General features: G+C 50.5%; 1 protein-coding gene across 3 annotated transcripts in view; it reads left to right on the top strand.

Annotated features, from left to right (window-relative positions):
• The window catches only part of GPSM1 (G protein signaling modulator 1), a 72983-nt gene that overhangs the window by 44768 nt on the left and 12027 nt on the right, over window positions 1-16188 (top strand). For 2 of the 3 annotated variants that reach the window (XM_030506927.2, XM_030506928.1), the window contains exons 10-11: window positions 689-759; window positions 4232-4411. In XM_030506927.2, coding sequence (XP_030362787.1) covers window positions 689-759; window positions 4232-4411 — 251 coding nt within the window. The remainder of the gene's footprint in view (window positions 1-688; window positions 760-4231; window positions 4412-16188) is intronic. The other variant, XM_032920306.1, reaches the window with a different exon arrangement.

Here is a 16188-nt window from a genome sequence, read left to right as displayed (position 1 = left end):
AGGTTGGAGGGAGACAGGGAGGTAAAAGAGAGTTTAGAAAGCAGGGGTCAGAGCTGAACTGTGTTTCACCCACTCTGTTATTGCTGGAATGAAATCCCAAATAACTATCATGAATCCTGCCAAATTTTGATTCCTCTGTCAGGTTCAGAGCAAGGTTTTGCTCCCCTTAAGGCTGAGCCTATGATAGAAAATATTTGCCCCTTCACTTAGTTTTCTAGCCCTCGTGACTGTAGAGAAAAGCTTAAAGCTGCATCCCAGATACATTCTTTAAGTTAGAAATATGAAGCAACAAATCCACAGATGTATTAAACTATGGCTTTGTTCTCACTTTGCTCCATGCCAGTTCCATGGCTTCTGTGGTTCAAAGTAGGGTTTGTAACTCCTGAATTCCAGAGACCTCATTTGCGATCAGGGTTGTGGGGTGACACCGCTACTGGTCTGATGGCAAAAGCTTCCCACCACCCTCACTGCTGCTGACTGTGCTGTGATAGTGTCTTGAAAAAGACCCAAAACAATAGAGAACCCCCCCTCACATGAATCTCAAGGACAGCGCAGCTGCAACATCCCGTCCCTGTGACTTTGTAGTTAACAGGAGCAGAGGATCTGCCACACTTTGTATTTTATCTGTGTGACATTAGTGCTGTCAGTGAGTGACACCCTCCTGATGCGAGAGTGCGTTGTTTTGCAGGAGCCAGGCCAAAGAGACTCCAAAGGAACAGCATGGACAGCTTAGACCTCCTGAAGTTCCCTTCTGAAAAGGTAAGCAAAGATGTCTGGCCTCGAAGATGAAGTATCAGTAGGAATCTGTAATGGCTTGTTGACTGGCTTCATTTGCAGGGAAGTATGCAATTAGCAGATATCATTGGAGTCAATGGGATTAACCAAAGAGGGTTTCTAGAGAGCTTGGAGGAGAGGAACAGCTGGTCTGACTGAAAAGGCACTTAACTGAAAGCTGAAAAAGCCACTTCTGTGCTTTTTTGCAAAACCAGCCCTTCATTGAGAGGATAATTGTTAGCATTTTAACCTCTTTAGTGGCTGGTGGCAAATCTTGGTGCTTTATTACCCCAGCAGAGTGCTGCACTGAGCACAGGCAGGGAAGGAGAGGGCAGAAGCAGGAGCTGGTGTGTTGCAGGAGGCAGAGGGGTTTGCTCCAAGGGGCTCTAAGGATTCCCTCTGCTCCGGTTCGCTGCTGGCAATGGCAGACCCAGGCAGTTCAGCGTTTTCCCAGTGTCCCCATGGCAAAGGCTGTTTCCACAGTGGAGGCTCTGAGCCTTTCCACCCACAGGGATTGATTGAACTTCTCAGGAATCCTGCACAGGATCACTGGGTCTGCCCATTGCCATGGGGCTTGCTTATGCCCTTTCCCTGAGGAGGTGACCAGGCAGGCAGCCGTGCTCTGCTTTTTGGGAATATCTTTGGCACAAGTAATGTTCCTTCATCCAGTGCTTTCCAGGCACAGCTCTCCCGAGTGTCCCAGGGAGCGTTTCCCCTCTTACAGGAGTGTCACAGAGAGAAAAAACTTGCTCAAGTTGCAGGTAGGTGCAGTCAATGGGAAACAACCTCAAGCTTGCATCCCATTTGAGTGCCTAAACCTCCCAGTAAGCACTGGGAGGCCCAGACAAAAGCTCCTCCCTGAATTAACTCTTTTGGGGAGCTAAATGCCAAACATATTTATGTATTTTTATTAATTATCCCAACTGCCCACTGGCCATTTTGGCTCTGACCTGCTTTAAGCCATTGACTCCATCTCCAGGGTGCTGATAGTGACAAGGACAGTGATGCTGGGTGCAAGGGACATTGAGCTGTGTATCCTCATCACAGCAGCACAGCCTAGAGGACTGGCAGGGAGAGTTTTGCTGATATGTGATTTGCTGTTAATGCTGCTGGTTTCCTACTCTTTGCTGGAAAAGCTGAACCTCGTTCAGTAGTTCAGGCAGGGTTGTGGGATTTCAGGGATTTCATAGGGAGGATGGAGTAAATGGGGCTGTGGGTACTCTGTGGGGTCAGACATGAGTAGTCCTGTTCCTCCTGCAGTGGTCCTGTGGGGTGTGTGCAGGTTCCCCTCTCCTTGCAAAAGTGCTTTGGATGCAATTCCGCTTCCTCTCTCCCACTGCGGCTCCCAGGAAGGGTGATTACACTCATGGGAGAGGGTTGTTGGCTTCAAGCTTGCTATGGTGAGGAATCACTGGAGTGAACTGTGATCTCTCCAGCACCCTCTCAATTATCGTCTCACCCTCTGCCCATCATCTGTGCCAGAGACAGCCTTCAAAGTCCTCAGGAATCCCATAACCACTCAGGCCAGGAATTCTTGTCCAATGCCCCTGCGCAGAGCCGTGTGCCTGGGCAGTGTGCCTCCAGAAGCACCCATGTCTGCTCTGAGTGCCTCAGCAGATAGCGGGAACGCTGCTTCCCTGATTATCCTGCTCTCTGCAGCCTGTGCCTTATTCCTTGTTTTGAGTTTCTCTGATTTTAGCTCCCAGCCATTGGTTCTTGTTTATTCCTCTCTCTACGAGACTAAAAATCTCTTCATCACATGCTGGTTTTTACCCTGAAGGTTCTTACTTGCTGTAATTGAGTCATCCATTCTTTTTGTCATGAACTAAGTGGTTTGAGGCTCTAAGGCAGTAAGGTCATTGTAAGGCAGCTTCTTTCCAGTTCTGAAATCCACTTCTGTAGTTGCTTTTCAAAATGCTGATGCCAGCCTAGCTGCAGTTGGTCCCATCAATAGCATTTAGGGGAATGAATCTCTCCTTACTCCTGCTTTGATATTCCTGCTTGTATTGCAAGGAATGGAAAAGCCATTTTGGCTACAGCATCTCAGTGTGCTGCTGGTGTGCTGTGACTTCAGATCCTGTTCAGTATTATTGGCTTTTTGGTCAATGTGCCCTTAAATCCCAACCTCTTGGGCCCTTGGGTCATGTCCTGGGCTTCTTTCTCCTGCTTGTAGTTGCTGCAGTGAGGACACCCTGAGGCATCCCCTCAAGTGCTTTAGGTATGATAATGGGGTGGTTTGCAGCCTGGAAGCGCTGAAGCCGGGAGCATCAAGCAGGTTTGGGCACTCAGTTCCCACTGGTTAGATGTAAAGTGCCTCCTGCCTTCAGTAAGTGACTTTGGAGCTAAATACTCCAGGTGCTTCTGTAGCAGGGCCTCATCTGTGTGACAGCAGTAATGAGGCTGTTATGATAATACAGGCAGGGCCATTAAACTTGAGTCTTTTGACAGAGAAGGGATAGAGTTGTGTGTGTCTTGTGGGAAGGGGGCGAGAACGGGGGAGCCAGGCACGGGGCAGGGCCTGGAAAAGCAAAGTGAGGGGCTGCAGTGGGAGGAGACGTAGCCTCTGTCACCTCAGTTTCCTCATGCATTATAGAGGGGTGATCATCCTGTGTTTTGTGTCTATGGGAGCACTGAGCACAAGCATTTAAGAGAGCAAAAGAGAACAGCAGTGAGAGAACAGAGGATGGCTTGTAACTGTCTGCTGCAGTTAGTCATGTTAGCCTGCAGCCCCCACGTGCTTCTGGTAGCATGAGAAAAGAGCAGAATGGGACTCCAACCATTCATGTTAATCTGCCTTTTAGGAAGCTGTTGGGTAAGGGCCCTACTTGCTGAAGACAGTGGGAGACTGCAGCAGACAATGCTCCATCTGTGCTGGGAGCCAAATCCTAGAGGTGGGAAATACTGTAGAGAATAGCTGTGTTCCCTGGGGCATGGTCGGGCTATCCAGGGTTTGGTGTAGGCTGCTGCCTGGCTGGGTGCTGGGAAGAGGTGAAGATACAGCAAGTGGAGGGACTTGTGCCAAGGGTTTGGTATCCTGGGCAAGATGAGCTTGCCACTGTTTAGAAGAGGTTTTTGAGCGTGGTTGCCAGAAATCACTAGCAGCAGTGACTGCTTCTGGACCTTTCCTCCATCATCCCCATAAATAAACCAGCCATGCTTCTACCTGCATGCCTGGGGTTTTAGGAGGGTGCTACTTCTCCCTGACTTCTTGTGGAGAAGTTGACTACTGTGCGTTGCTTGGGTGGTGCTTCCTCTCCACTCATTAAAACCATGTGCTGCAGAGGTAGACAGCATGTGCTCACTCAACCCTGCACATGACGAGTGGCAGCTCACGCCACCTGAACTCCACATGAACTTCTTGCTTCTGTGTCCCCTGTTCTGTGGATACTTGCCAACAGATCTCCACGTAAACCAGAGACAGGCAATTTGAGCAATGACTGTTTCTTGCTTTCCCAAGGACCAGAATGGGGACAGCCATCATGTGGGAGACCTGAAGATCTCGGGAAAAGAGTTCTTGTCATTGCCTGCGAGGTCAAAGAAATACCGGGAGCACCACTCCAGTTCTGAGAGGAAGCCCCAGGGGTCAAGTACATCACCACTGGATGCCAGCGAAGTCCGAGTCCAGGTCTCACAGTCGGTAGGAGGATGATGTTTTTCCTTCAGTACTGATCCGGGAGTTTCTTACATTGTGTTTGTTCTTACCTCATTTCTAACCTACTGTGGGGGTAGCGGTGTGGCCTGTTGGTTGGAAAGCAGAGCCTGCATCTAGCTCTGCTGTTGACTGTTTGGGCAACTATAGGCAAATCATTCTGCTTTTTCGAGCCTCCATCACAAACTAGTTTATGAGAGCTTGATATTTAGTGGTGCTGTTTGTAACCTTCTCTTGAGGGACGGGAGTCTAGGCCTGAGCTTTCCTGAGTATGGGACTGTCAGGATGTGATGCCTTCAATTCCAGAAAAATACAGCAATTGGGACCCCTTGCTTTGTGTAGCCTGACTCGATCAGCCTCCTGGGGTCCATGAGGAGCAGGCTTGTTGCCTTCAAGAAACAGAACCCTTTTCAGTTTTTATGATGAGCCATCAAAAATGCTGATTGCCATTGCCAAATGTGGGAGCTTATGTACTGTTCCCTCTCATGTCCTGATCACATTGATGGTCTCCAGAGTGGAAATGTGCAGAGTGGGCTCTTTGAATTCACTGGTCTTTAGAGAGAAATGATGGAAAATCATTGTCTAGGAGCTTCTCTTTGGAAGCAAGTTAGGTGGAGCAGGCTTCCTGAAGAGCAGAAGCTGGCAGGAGGAGCTGGCCCCAGTGTCAGTGGTTTTTGGGTTACTGCCATGCAGCAAGTCCTGTGCTGGTGTTGAAGAGCTCTGACTCAGTCTGTGCTTGGCTCCCCAGAAGGTGGTGGGGATTCGTGTCCTGGAAAGCTCTCCATGGGCCTTTTTGATGTCTTTTGCTCTTTGTTAGGCTGTTATCTTCTGGTTGTGTTGATGTTTATGTTGTGACACACAGCAAATACAATGTGCTGGGGAGGTTTCCTGCAGCTGTGTTGGTTTTGTTCTCAGTCCTAGAGACAGGGATCACACCCACAAAGGATGGCATGTGGCTGGATCAGGGGAGGGGATTTTGAGACATCAGAACGTGGTGATCTCAAGTGAGAAGACCCAAGTCCTCAGCTTGGTGTTGCCAGGAGATAGGGAGCATAACAACAAAGATTTAATGATTGCATGGGTGCTTGAGAGTACTTGGGCTCTTGCTTTATCCTGAGACTGTAACAGTATCACAAGTCCTGTGATCATGCACTGATTCCAGATGGAAGAAATCCAAGCCAGGAAAGAGAGGCCTATTTTTTCCTGGCATTTAAGAAAAGCAAAATAAACTATTTTCATGCTGGGTAAGAAAGGGTGTGAGCTGCAGAGCTTGGGATGAAGCCTGTCTCTAGAAAGGGAATGCTTCAAGCACTCAGTCCTTTGTTCCTGGTCTGTGGATCACGGGGAGAACGTATCCTGCTGTACCTGTGTGCATGTGCGTATGTACATATCCCTTTCTGACCACAGACATTCCTGATTTTCAGTTCTCTGGCCACTGGAGACAGGATCTTTACACCAGCTGGGTTTTTTTTTTTAGACTTCTCTGAGTTCATTCTTCATTCTCAACAGTGCTTATGGAAATGGTCTAATAGGAAAAGCATTTCCTACTGCTCACCGGTGCAAACATGATCATTGAGAAGGAAAACAAAGCTCATCTGAGCCAGAAAGGAGTCAGCAGCATGGGGGCATCCAAGGCAATAGAAAGGCAGAAAAAAAACCCCACTTCTGCCAAAAATAGCCTTGTATTTTTAACTCAGACATTCAGCCAGGAGCCAAACAAAAGCCACACTCTGTCAAGAGCAAGGCAAAAAGCATTCCTCAGGGTGTAGCTGTGAGCACATAGGCTGTGTCTAAGAAAAGGCCCTGTGGGACATTGCCAACCACTAGTGACCTCTCGAGAGCACACATGGGGTTTTGGTGAACGTCCATGAAAGAGCAAGTGAAGACACGGACACACAAACCCAGTGGCAGGAGGTGCCTCTCAGACACCAGGGTTCGTGCTGCTCTTGACTGATGGAATTGTGTGTGAGCAGGAGGGATGTGCTGCTCCTCCCATCCTTCAGGGATGGGTGATCACCCAGCAGGGACTCACAGGGGTGCAGAGGGGTGGCTCAGGCTCTACCTGGCTGCTGCAGTCATCTTCTTTGCCTAGTTGTTCTCCTGAGGCCTGTTCCCTGTGTGCCCTGACTTTGCGCTCTCTGTGTGTGTGTGTTAGCTCCCCACTTGCTCTGCGTTTGTGAGCTGAGCCCTGAGAATCCGTTTTCAGTTCAGTTCCCAGTCACGCCTGGTGCACACAGCATTGGAACAGAGTGGGGTGAATTCAGCAGGATACACGGAGCAGCAGTGAGCGGAAAAAAAATGACATCTGCCTCCTTGCAGACACTAACCATCTCCATTTGTGCCCAAAAAGAATAGATCAGTGCACGCTGCAGTGCTCGTGCTGGAAGAAAAGGGCAACTGTGCCTGTCTTGTGTTTTAAAGAATGCCCCTTATTTGGTATCTAATGGTCCATTGTCCATATCTCATAGAATTGACAGTGACAAGTGGTTTATTGGGTTTTCTTCAGGCCAGTAGCTCCACAGAGTTACACAGCTTGTCTATAGGGCTTGTGTTCTCTGTAGGTGAATGCTCAGAGTGGCAGAGGGGAGTTCAGGTGAATTTTGGTTGTGTTGGTGCTCAGCTGACAGATGTACCAGCTTGAGCTTGTAGCATAGGCCAGAACATTTAAACTCAATGTTGTCTTGCCAAAAGCAAAGCAACCCCTTGCCTTGAGTTCTGCTTTTATCCCTGTCTGTTGGGGCTACCTGGGCTGTGTCAGGCTGTTGTAGGGGACTGTGGGTGGGCTTTTTTAAACACTGTAATTCCCATCCGTGGGAACCTTTGTAGTCAAATGTAGCAAACCCCACACAGGATGGGAGAGAAGCTTTCCCTGGTCAGGCTGTTGAGACCAGAATCCCCCCAGATCCCTCATTTTGTGAATGCTCAAAGCAAAAATCCTCTTTAATCCATCAGTAAACAGCAAGTCCTTAATTAGAGGTGAGGTCTAATGATTGATCTAAGATGTTTTTATGGGATGCCACAATAGCTGCTGTCCCACCAAAAGGTGTGACTTCAGACTGTTCACATGGTGCTGAGTGCTGCTCTCCCACAGTCGTTTTGTGGGGGAAACTGAGACTGTGTGCAGGGATGCCCGGGAAAAAACCTCATCCCAGGATTCCCAGGCCCCAAGCCGAGTGTTGTAATCCCTGGATGAGTCCTGCTGCCAGCACAGCCACCGACCTCCTTCCAGAGGGGCCTTGTGCAGCGGCAGGTCCCTGGCACAGGGCGGCCCCGCGGGTGCGGTGCCTGAGTCAGAGCTCCCGGGTTCGCTGCCCATCTCTGCCTCTTGTTTACCTCCCTCTTCCCCATCTGTGTGGCGGGGTGATGCTGCTTCCCTGCCTACCCTGGGGAGGTTACAGAGGCGTGATGATGGCTGTAAAGCTGTTTGAGCTTTGGATAGCAGGAGCTGTGGTGGTGTTATTAGCATTGATGGTGATGATGCTAATTACTGAGCTGCTGGGAAACTCCCCATGGGAGGAGGCGGGACAGGGAAAAGGAGGCGAAGTGAGCTCGGGGATGGAGAGGAGCCTGGCCCTGCTGGCAGCTCTGTCGGGCCCTGGGAGAAGGGCTCATCCTGTTGGCAGAGCCGTGGGGATGCTGGGATGGATGGGAGAAGCCATGGCCCAGCTGCTGCATAAGGTAGGAAGCGTGCCAGGACCCTGGCAGGTCCCTCCGTGTGGCCTAGACCTTCCTGCTGCTGCTGTGCAGGATGCTGGTGTTGCACACGATGGAGAGCTCATGCAGGAGGGACAAAGAGATGGGCTTCCTTACCCCTCCTGTGGCCACGTCAGGTGAGGGACCAGCACTGCCTGGTCTGGGGCATGGGAAAGAGCGGGGTCCCCTCACCTTTGAGGTCAGGTCTAGAGCTCCCATGGGAATACTTAGAGCTGTGAGTACCTAGTTTTCCACAAGCAGAGCAAAGGTGGGTTTGGTCTGGGAGAAGCTGGTGAGGGTGTGAAGCGTTTGGTCACATTTTCTCTCTGTTGCAGCCAAGCCCTGGGCAGAAGTAGCTGCATTAGAGCTCGGTCTCTGTGCCTGCAGTTGTGGGTGGCCAGATCCGAGTGCTCCCTGGGACTCGTGCACTGCACACCTTGAGTTTCCTCTCTTTTAAAAGGAACATCAAAGCAGAAGGTTTTGTACCACGTGAAGCTTGCAGACATCAGAGGCTTGCTCATAAATTTAACCTCTCGGCTCTGCTGGGGAGAAGGTCATAACGCTCCAGCTCCCGATTGACTTGGTAATTGTGTTTTAGAGGGTTACTTGGAGGATGGGATTTTCCTAACACTTGAGGCAGGTTGTGTGTCCCTCACCACGCACTCAGAAAGAGCAGCCACGGTGGAAAAAGGACAGGGTCCATGGAGGAAAGAGGCTGTGTATTCCTGTGTGGTGAGGGGCTCGGGACCTGCCCCAATTCTGGCCTCGAGTTTAAGCTCAGCACCAAGCTAAAGTCTCTGAGGTCAGTGAGACTGTGCATGTGCCAGAGTTCAAGGACTAGAGCAGTTTATTGCATCAAGATCCAACAGCTGGAGCAAAACCATGGAAAAGGGTAAGGATCAAACCCAGTCATCTCCCCTCCTTGGTGATCTGTGCTCTAGAAATGGTCCTGTTCATACAGACTCTCCTCTTCCCAGTGCATCAGCTCGAGGGAGTGCTTCCTCACTCTTCAAACCTGTCCTCAGCAAAGACCATTTATAGTCAAGAGAAAGAGGAGCTGTTTGATTGCAGTGATGACTTGCAGAGATGGGTTGCTGATGTATTTAGACACTGAACAATTTGCAAACATGCTGCATCGCCAAACATTCCCTAGGACAAATGTTTTTATAAGACCTTTTTTATGATTACAGTGAGAAACAACCATAAAAGAAGGGAAATTTGTGTAAATCATACTTCCCCGCCCCAAAGGCAGGTTGCCAGAGCAATTCTGATGGGTTTCTCCCTCATGATGTACAAGCAGATTGTCAGGTCGTGGTTGACCCTCTGCCTGGCTCCGTCCTGGTGTCACTGGGCAGGCAGCAGGGCTGGAGGGCAGCGTGGCACAGCGGGCAGGGAGGTCCTGCCCGTCCCTGCTGCATCATATGTTGTCCAGGCAGCGTGAGGATTTCAGGTGCCCTCATCCATCCCCTGTGGCTTCCCTGTGAACTGCAGAACTGGCCGGGTGGGTGCTGGGGTGCAAGGTTAAACACAGCATCAGGGGCTTCCTCCCAGATGCTTGTGCTCTGGCCCCAGACCATCCTTCCCCTGGCTGTCTTGTATTGGTTCAGAGAAGATGAAGCTGGTACTTGCAGTCCCTCAGGAGCTTGAGCATGGGGGGGTTGCAGCCTTTGCTGCTCTGTGGGTGCTGTGTGCATCTTGCCTCTCCTTCAAGATGAGGCAGCCTCTTTGTCTCATTGATGTGTAAACTACTGCAATGCAAGGGCAGTGCAATGCACACCCTCCTGTATCCCACAGCCTCTGTGTTTTGGTTTGCTGCATGGGTGTAATTATGCCATTATTGTTGGACAGACTTTCTGGTGTAAACATGCTCAAAGAATCCAAGAGCAGGGGGGGAGAGGAAGGGAGAAGCTGGAGCCAGGGAGAGGGAAGGCAGCTGCTGCTAAATTTAAGCCTGTTCCTATGACACCTGGAGGCTGCTGTGCTGGTGTCAGTCCCGTTGGAGCTGAGCAGGTAAACACTGAGCTGTGGCTTGTTCTTGAAATGCTTTATCTTCCTGTTCAGATTGTGGAACCTTCTGTAGTGCTTTGGGCAGACACAGCCCCGGGAGGGAGGCTGCACTAAGGTATTTCCTAGCTTGGAGGCAGGATGTGCTGGAAAACTTTCTGGATGGCATGAGTCTGACAGGTACCAGGAGGCTATTCCAGGGATTTTGGGCTGGAATCACTGGAACCAGCCAGTGATCTGGTTGCTTCCCCAGAGTCATCCTAAATTCTCTGACCTTTCTTTCCATATGTCTGTGTGAGTCTCTTTGTTAAGCTCTAGAGCCTTTCTTTTCCTTAACAACTCTGACTCAGATGGGCTGGTTGCACGGATGCTGCATGAGCCAGGAGATATTTTAGTGAACACTCTCCCAAATCTAGAGGTACAGCAGCAGAACCAGAGCCAAGACTCTTGTGAGCTTTGCCGTGCAGAACCCTGACACACACTGTTCCTTGCTGGGGCTTCGGTGCTAGCATGGGAGTCAGGGAAATGAACAGTGAGATAGAAAACCTCTGCAAAGTAACTGCACAGAGGTGGTGGGGGGAGGCAGCAGCGTTTTCTGGCTCGCGCTGCCTCTGCTGCATTCATTGCCTCAGAGGTAAATTATCAGTTTCTTCTTTAAATATTAACAGCTGCCAGGTAATGAATTCCCCCTCTCTGTTCTATAATGGCACTAAAATTGGGATTTGCCTTGGTTTTCTCTGTAATTATCCAATGAGAGCATGTGAGTGAGAGGGAGGCATGGCAGCACCGGGCCTCGCGGGCTCTGCTGCAGGCGAGCATCGTGCCTGGGGGGCTGAACCCAGCGGGCAGCTCCGGTGTGCGGGGCTGCGGCTGCACAAGCAGTTACATGAGGCTTATTGTACCATGATCCGTCATGGAGTTACCTTTTCCCATGCAGAGGGGCGGGTTCGGGAGGGAAGCTGGCATACACAGCTGGAATAAAAGCCAGAATTACCTGCCAGGCTCCTCGGCATCCCACGGAGGAAAAGCTGGTCCTGGCGAGGTGTGGTTGGGATGGGAGAGTGTGTGGCGAGGGAGCAGCATCCCCAGCAGGAAAAGGTGAGGCAGGAGCTGTCCTGGTCCTCCAGAGCATTGGGGCCAGGTGCTGAGCTTGTCTGTCTCTGGGCATCCCCTCCTCTCTGCGGGTGGCAACTCTGTGACTTGAGGTTTGGTTTTGTGAGAGACCAGCTGCCTTCAAAGGGCTGTACACGGTTCCCTGCGCTCCGCTGCTAAGAAACAGCCCATGTTGTGCCAGCCTATGGCTTTGCCTGGCTTGTCTGGGTGGCCAGAGGAGAATTCCTTAAAATCACCCCTGCAGGGTCCAAAATGGGAGTCCAGAGACTCTGCCTTGCATGCCTTGGGTGAGATGCAGCAAGCTGCCTGGCTTGATTTGAGAACCATCCATCGCCTCTTCTGCCTGCAGGTTTTGCTTAGGAGAAGGTTACAGGCAGTGGCTGCTTTTGCAGCCAGGTCCCAGGGGTGTCTCTGCTCAGAGCAATAGGCTCCTCAGCACCAAGGAGACTCAGATGATGCTGGTTCTGTTTTGGGAAGGTGACCGCTCTGCTACAGAGTCCCTGAAGGTGCTGTGAATGGCTTTGACGTTTCATAGTTCTGCTCTTAGAGCTGCCCTTGCAGTGTCCTGCCCACGTTTTGCTCTGAACAGAAGCAAGGCAGAGGTATTGCTGCCTTTGTGCCTGTGTGTCAGACCCTAGGCCTTGTCCTCGATGAGGTGCTTCAGTACTTAAGGTCACAGAGCTAAAGCTGAATTCCTTATCTTCCTGTCTTTGGGATGTTCTTGTTGCTTGGACACCCTCATTCTGCTTTTTCCTCACCCCGCCTCTCCCTTGTTTTTCCTTCTCCCAGACTGAGGTCAGGTTGTGAATCAAAGCTGTGGAAAGGAGATAGGAGGCAGGATTTAACACAAGCCTGTGCTTGTGCATCAACCACATGCAGAAAAGAGAACGTACGGGTTGCCCTGTGTGCAGGATGGCTCTCCAAGCCCTTGGCTTTGCACCAGTTACACCAAGGACCCCTAAGGTCTGGGTGCTTCTCAGATCCCTTGGGCTGGGGATCAGGGGGATGTGTGAAAGCAAGTCTGACACCCCATATTCCATTCATAACTGGCTAAGTGTGGAGGCCAGTTTTTGAGCTAGAAAACTGTAAGAAGGAGCCTCTTACCAGAGGAACCTCCTCTAGGAAGGTGGTGAAAACTGAACTGGTTGTCCAAGGTCCCCAGCATTGATGGAGGTTACAACAGAAGGTCTGCAGACTGGCTAGTCTGGTGGTCCAGGCTAGAGCTGACTAACCAAGCTGCTGAAATACATTCTTCTTCCCCTGACTCACTGTAACTGAGTTTTCAGTTATTGGTACTTTGAAGCCGTAATTGAGGTCTGCTTTCCTCCTTGCACAGCCTTTTCTCCCGGCAAATTGTCAGCCATCAAGTGGTGTGAGACAGTAAAAGATGTTACAATCACCATTTCTTAGAAATTGCCACTTTAAAGGGAACAATACTAAAAAGGGATGAATTGAAGCCAGACCCAGAGCAATAAAACTCCAAATGTTTGACTTCTCTCAAAATCTGGAACTCTTCATTCACTTCTGGGGTCTCTGCTGTGTGTGGCACTTTATACGTCCACAGTTCTGGCTTCTCACATTTAATAATTCACATGCCAGAAGACCTTAAAAGAAATCCATAGTCCTGGTTCTCTCTGGATGTAAATCAGCATAAGTGTGCTTAAATCACTGGAGCTATGATGACACGACATGGCACAGGGGCCTTGACTGGGGGGTTGGTTTGGTTTTCTTGCACGACTGTCTCTTGCTCAGGCAAATGCGAGCGCAAGCGGCAGCGTGGCTGTGCCTGTGTTTCACCGGGGTGCCGGCAGTGCCCTGTGCCCTTGCCAGCACCAGGGGCTGAGCTCCCAGCCATGGCTGGTGGGATCTAGCATGGATCGGGAGCACCTGGTGGATGCAGCCTGTCTCTGTGCATGGAATGAGGCTGGGAAGTGAGCGTGGTCTTGGTGTGCTGGAGCTCTGCTGGGCACTTATCTATTACTTGGTGGGTCTATGTAGATGATCTTTTCTGTACTAGTAACTTGTGCTTCTCTTTGTATGAACTATATTTAAAAACAGGGAAATGCACCTGGAAAATGTGTGTTTTGGGTTTCATTTAAGGACAGACCTGTAGCAGTGCAGGAGCCTGGACAATCAGACCAGTTTTGTCTGTACCTTATCTTTGATAGCGGCTGTTACCAGCTGCTGGGCAGGGCACTGGTTGTAGGGATAGGGAGAAGGATGTGAATCCATAAATCCAAAGGGCCTGAAATGAGGAAGGTTCAAGTGCTGTATCTTGGAGCTCTGATGCTAAAATGTCTGCCCCTGTATGAGTGTGATGCAGTTGGGGGGATGCGGGGGTTGGAGGTGCAGGCACATCCCAGCCGGACAGGAGAAGCTCTCCCTGCTTTTGGCAGTCACTGGCTGCCCACCAGACAGGGCACAACGTGCATTCATGAGGCCATCACGAGTCTCTGCTCACACCTCACCTTCAGCCTGCCTCCATGTTTCCCATTAGCAGTGCTATTTTTGAGCCTCCCAAGGCAATTAGCACAAATTAATCTAAAAAAGCCTAAATAATGGTTTTTCAGAGCCCCTGGCTCCTTCCTGTTCCCCAGGTGGCCCCAGAAGACTGCAGCCTGAACCGGGCAGAGCTGAGCCCAGCTCAGTGCTTCGTGTGCAGGGGCTGCTGGGGAAGCTTCCTGGGGAGATGTGCAATTAGAGAATGGCCCCGAATGATCCCATGGATCTGACTTCTCCATCCTGGATTGTGGTGTCTGTGCCACAGAAAGAGTTGCATTCCCCTGCAGAACTTATTATGCCAGAGGATGGGAGGAACCAGCTTCTGCAGGTCAGTGCAGCCCTCAAGAGCCAGCAAAGAGTGAGACCACTGAATATGCTGGGCTGCAGGAGGGCAACTCCCCTGGGATTGCAGGGAAGTCCCCGGAGGAATTTTTGCCTGTATCTAAAGACATTTGCATCCTCACATTCTCTGGGCGCTGTCGTATGGAGCAAATCAGTCTCCCCATCTTTGCCTTCCCCAGCTGGGGTGTAGTTTCATCCTGCCCTTTGAAACAGCATGAACCAGGGCAAGAGCTGCTTCTTGCTGATAGGAGAAGCTGTTTCTGTCTTCGCATGTGATTTCTGTCTTACCTGTTCAAGCTCTTCTGAGAAGGGCTGTGTGTGACCATCGCTGAAATGGGAAAGCCACGGGTACCGGCCCCAGCATCCTCCCTGCCCCTGGCAGGGCCAGGATTTCATGTTCTGTGGGGTGTCTTGCATAACAAAGCCTTGATCTTGAGCGCGGCCTTCAGGAATTTCTGGAATATGAGTAAATAATAATTAAGATCTGGGCGTTTGCTGCAGCGAAAGGGTGTTTATATGAAGGTTAGGGTGGTATGGGTGCTAAGGGAGATGGGTGTGTGTGGATCCGATGAACTTCACCCCATCGTTACCACCCCTGGTATAGGTGCTGCATCTGCTCAGCTGCCTTTTAAAACAGCGCTGTGCTAAGAGCAAGTAGGTGTCTAAATAAAAGTGTGTTTGAAGAAAGCAGCACAATTCTGGCAATCCAGAGACAAGCAGGCTTTTTTGCAGAGCCTTCTCAAAGCACATTGTCAGTAGGCTCCAATCTCAGCTGCACGGAGCGCGGTACGTGGTGGGGAGGAGGGCAGATCTGCTGCAGGGGGAGCGTTGGATCATTTCCATCGCTGAAGAGGAGCGTGTCATTCGCTGGCAGCGGGTTTATAGGCACCTGTCTCCTCCATCACCTCCTACTCCTCGGTAGGGCTGGAAGTGGGGAGGTGGTGGTGCGGTCTAGTGGATCGAGTAGGTGACTGGGAGTTGAGCACTACATATTAACCTTGGCTTCTGTGCTAATTAATCAAGAATATGGGTTATAGCCTTTAAAGCAATGGAGTTATTTCGGTTTAGCAAATTACTGCTGCTCAGCTGAGACTCAACAGCTGAGCGTGGTCCTACTTCCACCCCCCTCCAACTGCAGAGCAAATCACTGTGACGAGTTGCAGCTCGAAGCTCGTGCTTTGCTGCTGGGGTGTGTTGCAGTGCATGGCCAGGTACCACAGCTCTGCAAGGGGAGCATCGGTCACGCTCCAGGAGCTCCCTGCTTGCTGGCATCTGCCTGTGACCCGAATGGTTTTGAGCAAACAGTTCAGGTTCACTCCCACTTTTGGTATTTAAAGGATTCTCCAGGTTTTTTGATGGGCCAAATTGACCTCTAGAGCTGCCCATCTTCTTCCCTAGACTGGAGAGACTCACCTGGAATGACAATGTGACAATGCTTCTAACTTGTCTCCTTGGTTAGTAATTTAAGCTTCTGATGCTAGATCTAAGCTTGTGTGTTTCTATTAAATGGTGCCAGGGAAACCCAGCCTGGCGTGGTGAATGCTGTCAAAACCTAAATGGAAAAGTTGCTACGTAAACTACAGAGTATTGCTGTAGCTCTGAGGACTGTCTGAATACACTGACTAATATATCACCTCCTAAAAAAAACCCAGAAATAATTCCATGCTGTGGATGCCCTGGTCTCAGCAGGGAGGGCTGCCCACCTGAGCTGTGATTTCGGGGTGGATTTAGCATGTAGCTGGAGAAAAATCTGGTATTAATGAGGTGGTTGCTCAAAGTAGCCAAATCTGAGCAGGGCAGCACCCACTCTGAGGCACTGCGAGGAGCAGAGGTGTCAGGAACACTTCAGACAGACACCCACACAGGCACGCCACGCTCCTCCCAAAACGAAATCAAAGCCGATACTGTCACCTGCTATCGATCCGAAGACGTGGATTGAAGGCAGTGTGGCAGTGGGGCATGTTCCCAACAGGTCAGCAGTTACTGTATTAGGGAAGGAGGGAGCGTGGGTGAGTTATTTTGATTTTGTTTGAAACAATAAACCCCAAGTTATTTGAAATCCTAACAACAGAACCAGCTTTTAGCACCGGCGTTTATAGGGATGAGTGGGC

Source organism: Strigops habroptila, chromosome 15 (genome assembly GCF_004027225.2).
Source record: "Strigops habroptila isolate Jane chromosome 15, bStrHab1.2.pri, whole genome shotgun sequence".
In the NCBI taxonomy this organism is placed as follows: domain Eukaryota; kingdom Metazoa; phylum Chordata; class Aves; order Psittaciformes; family Psittacidae; genus Strigops; species Strigops habroptila.
This window is presented reverse-complemented; position numbering and strand designations above follow the sequence as displayed.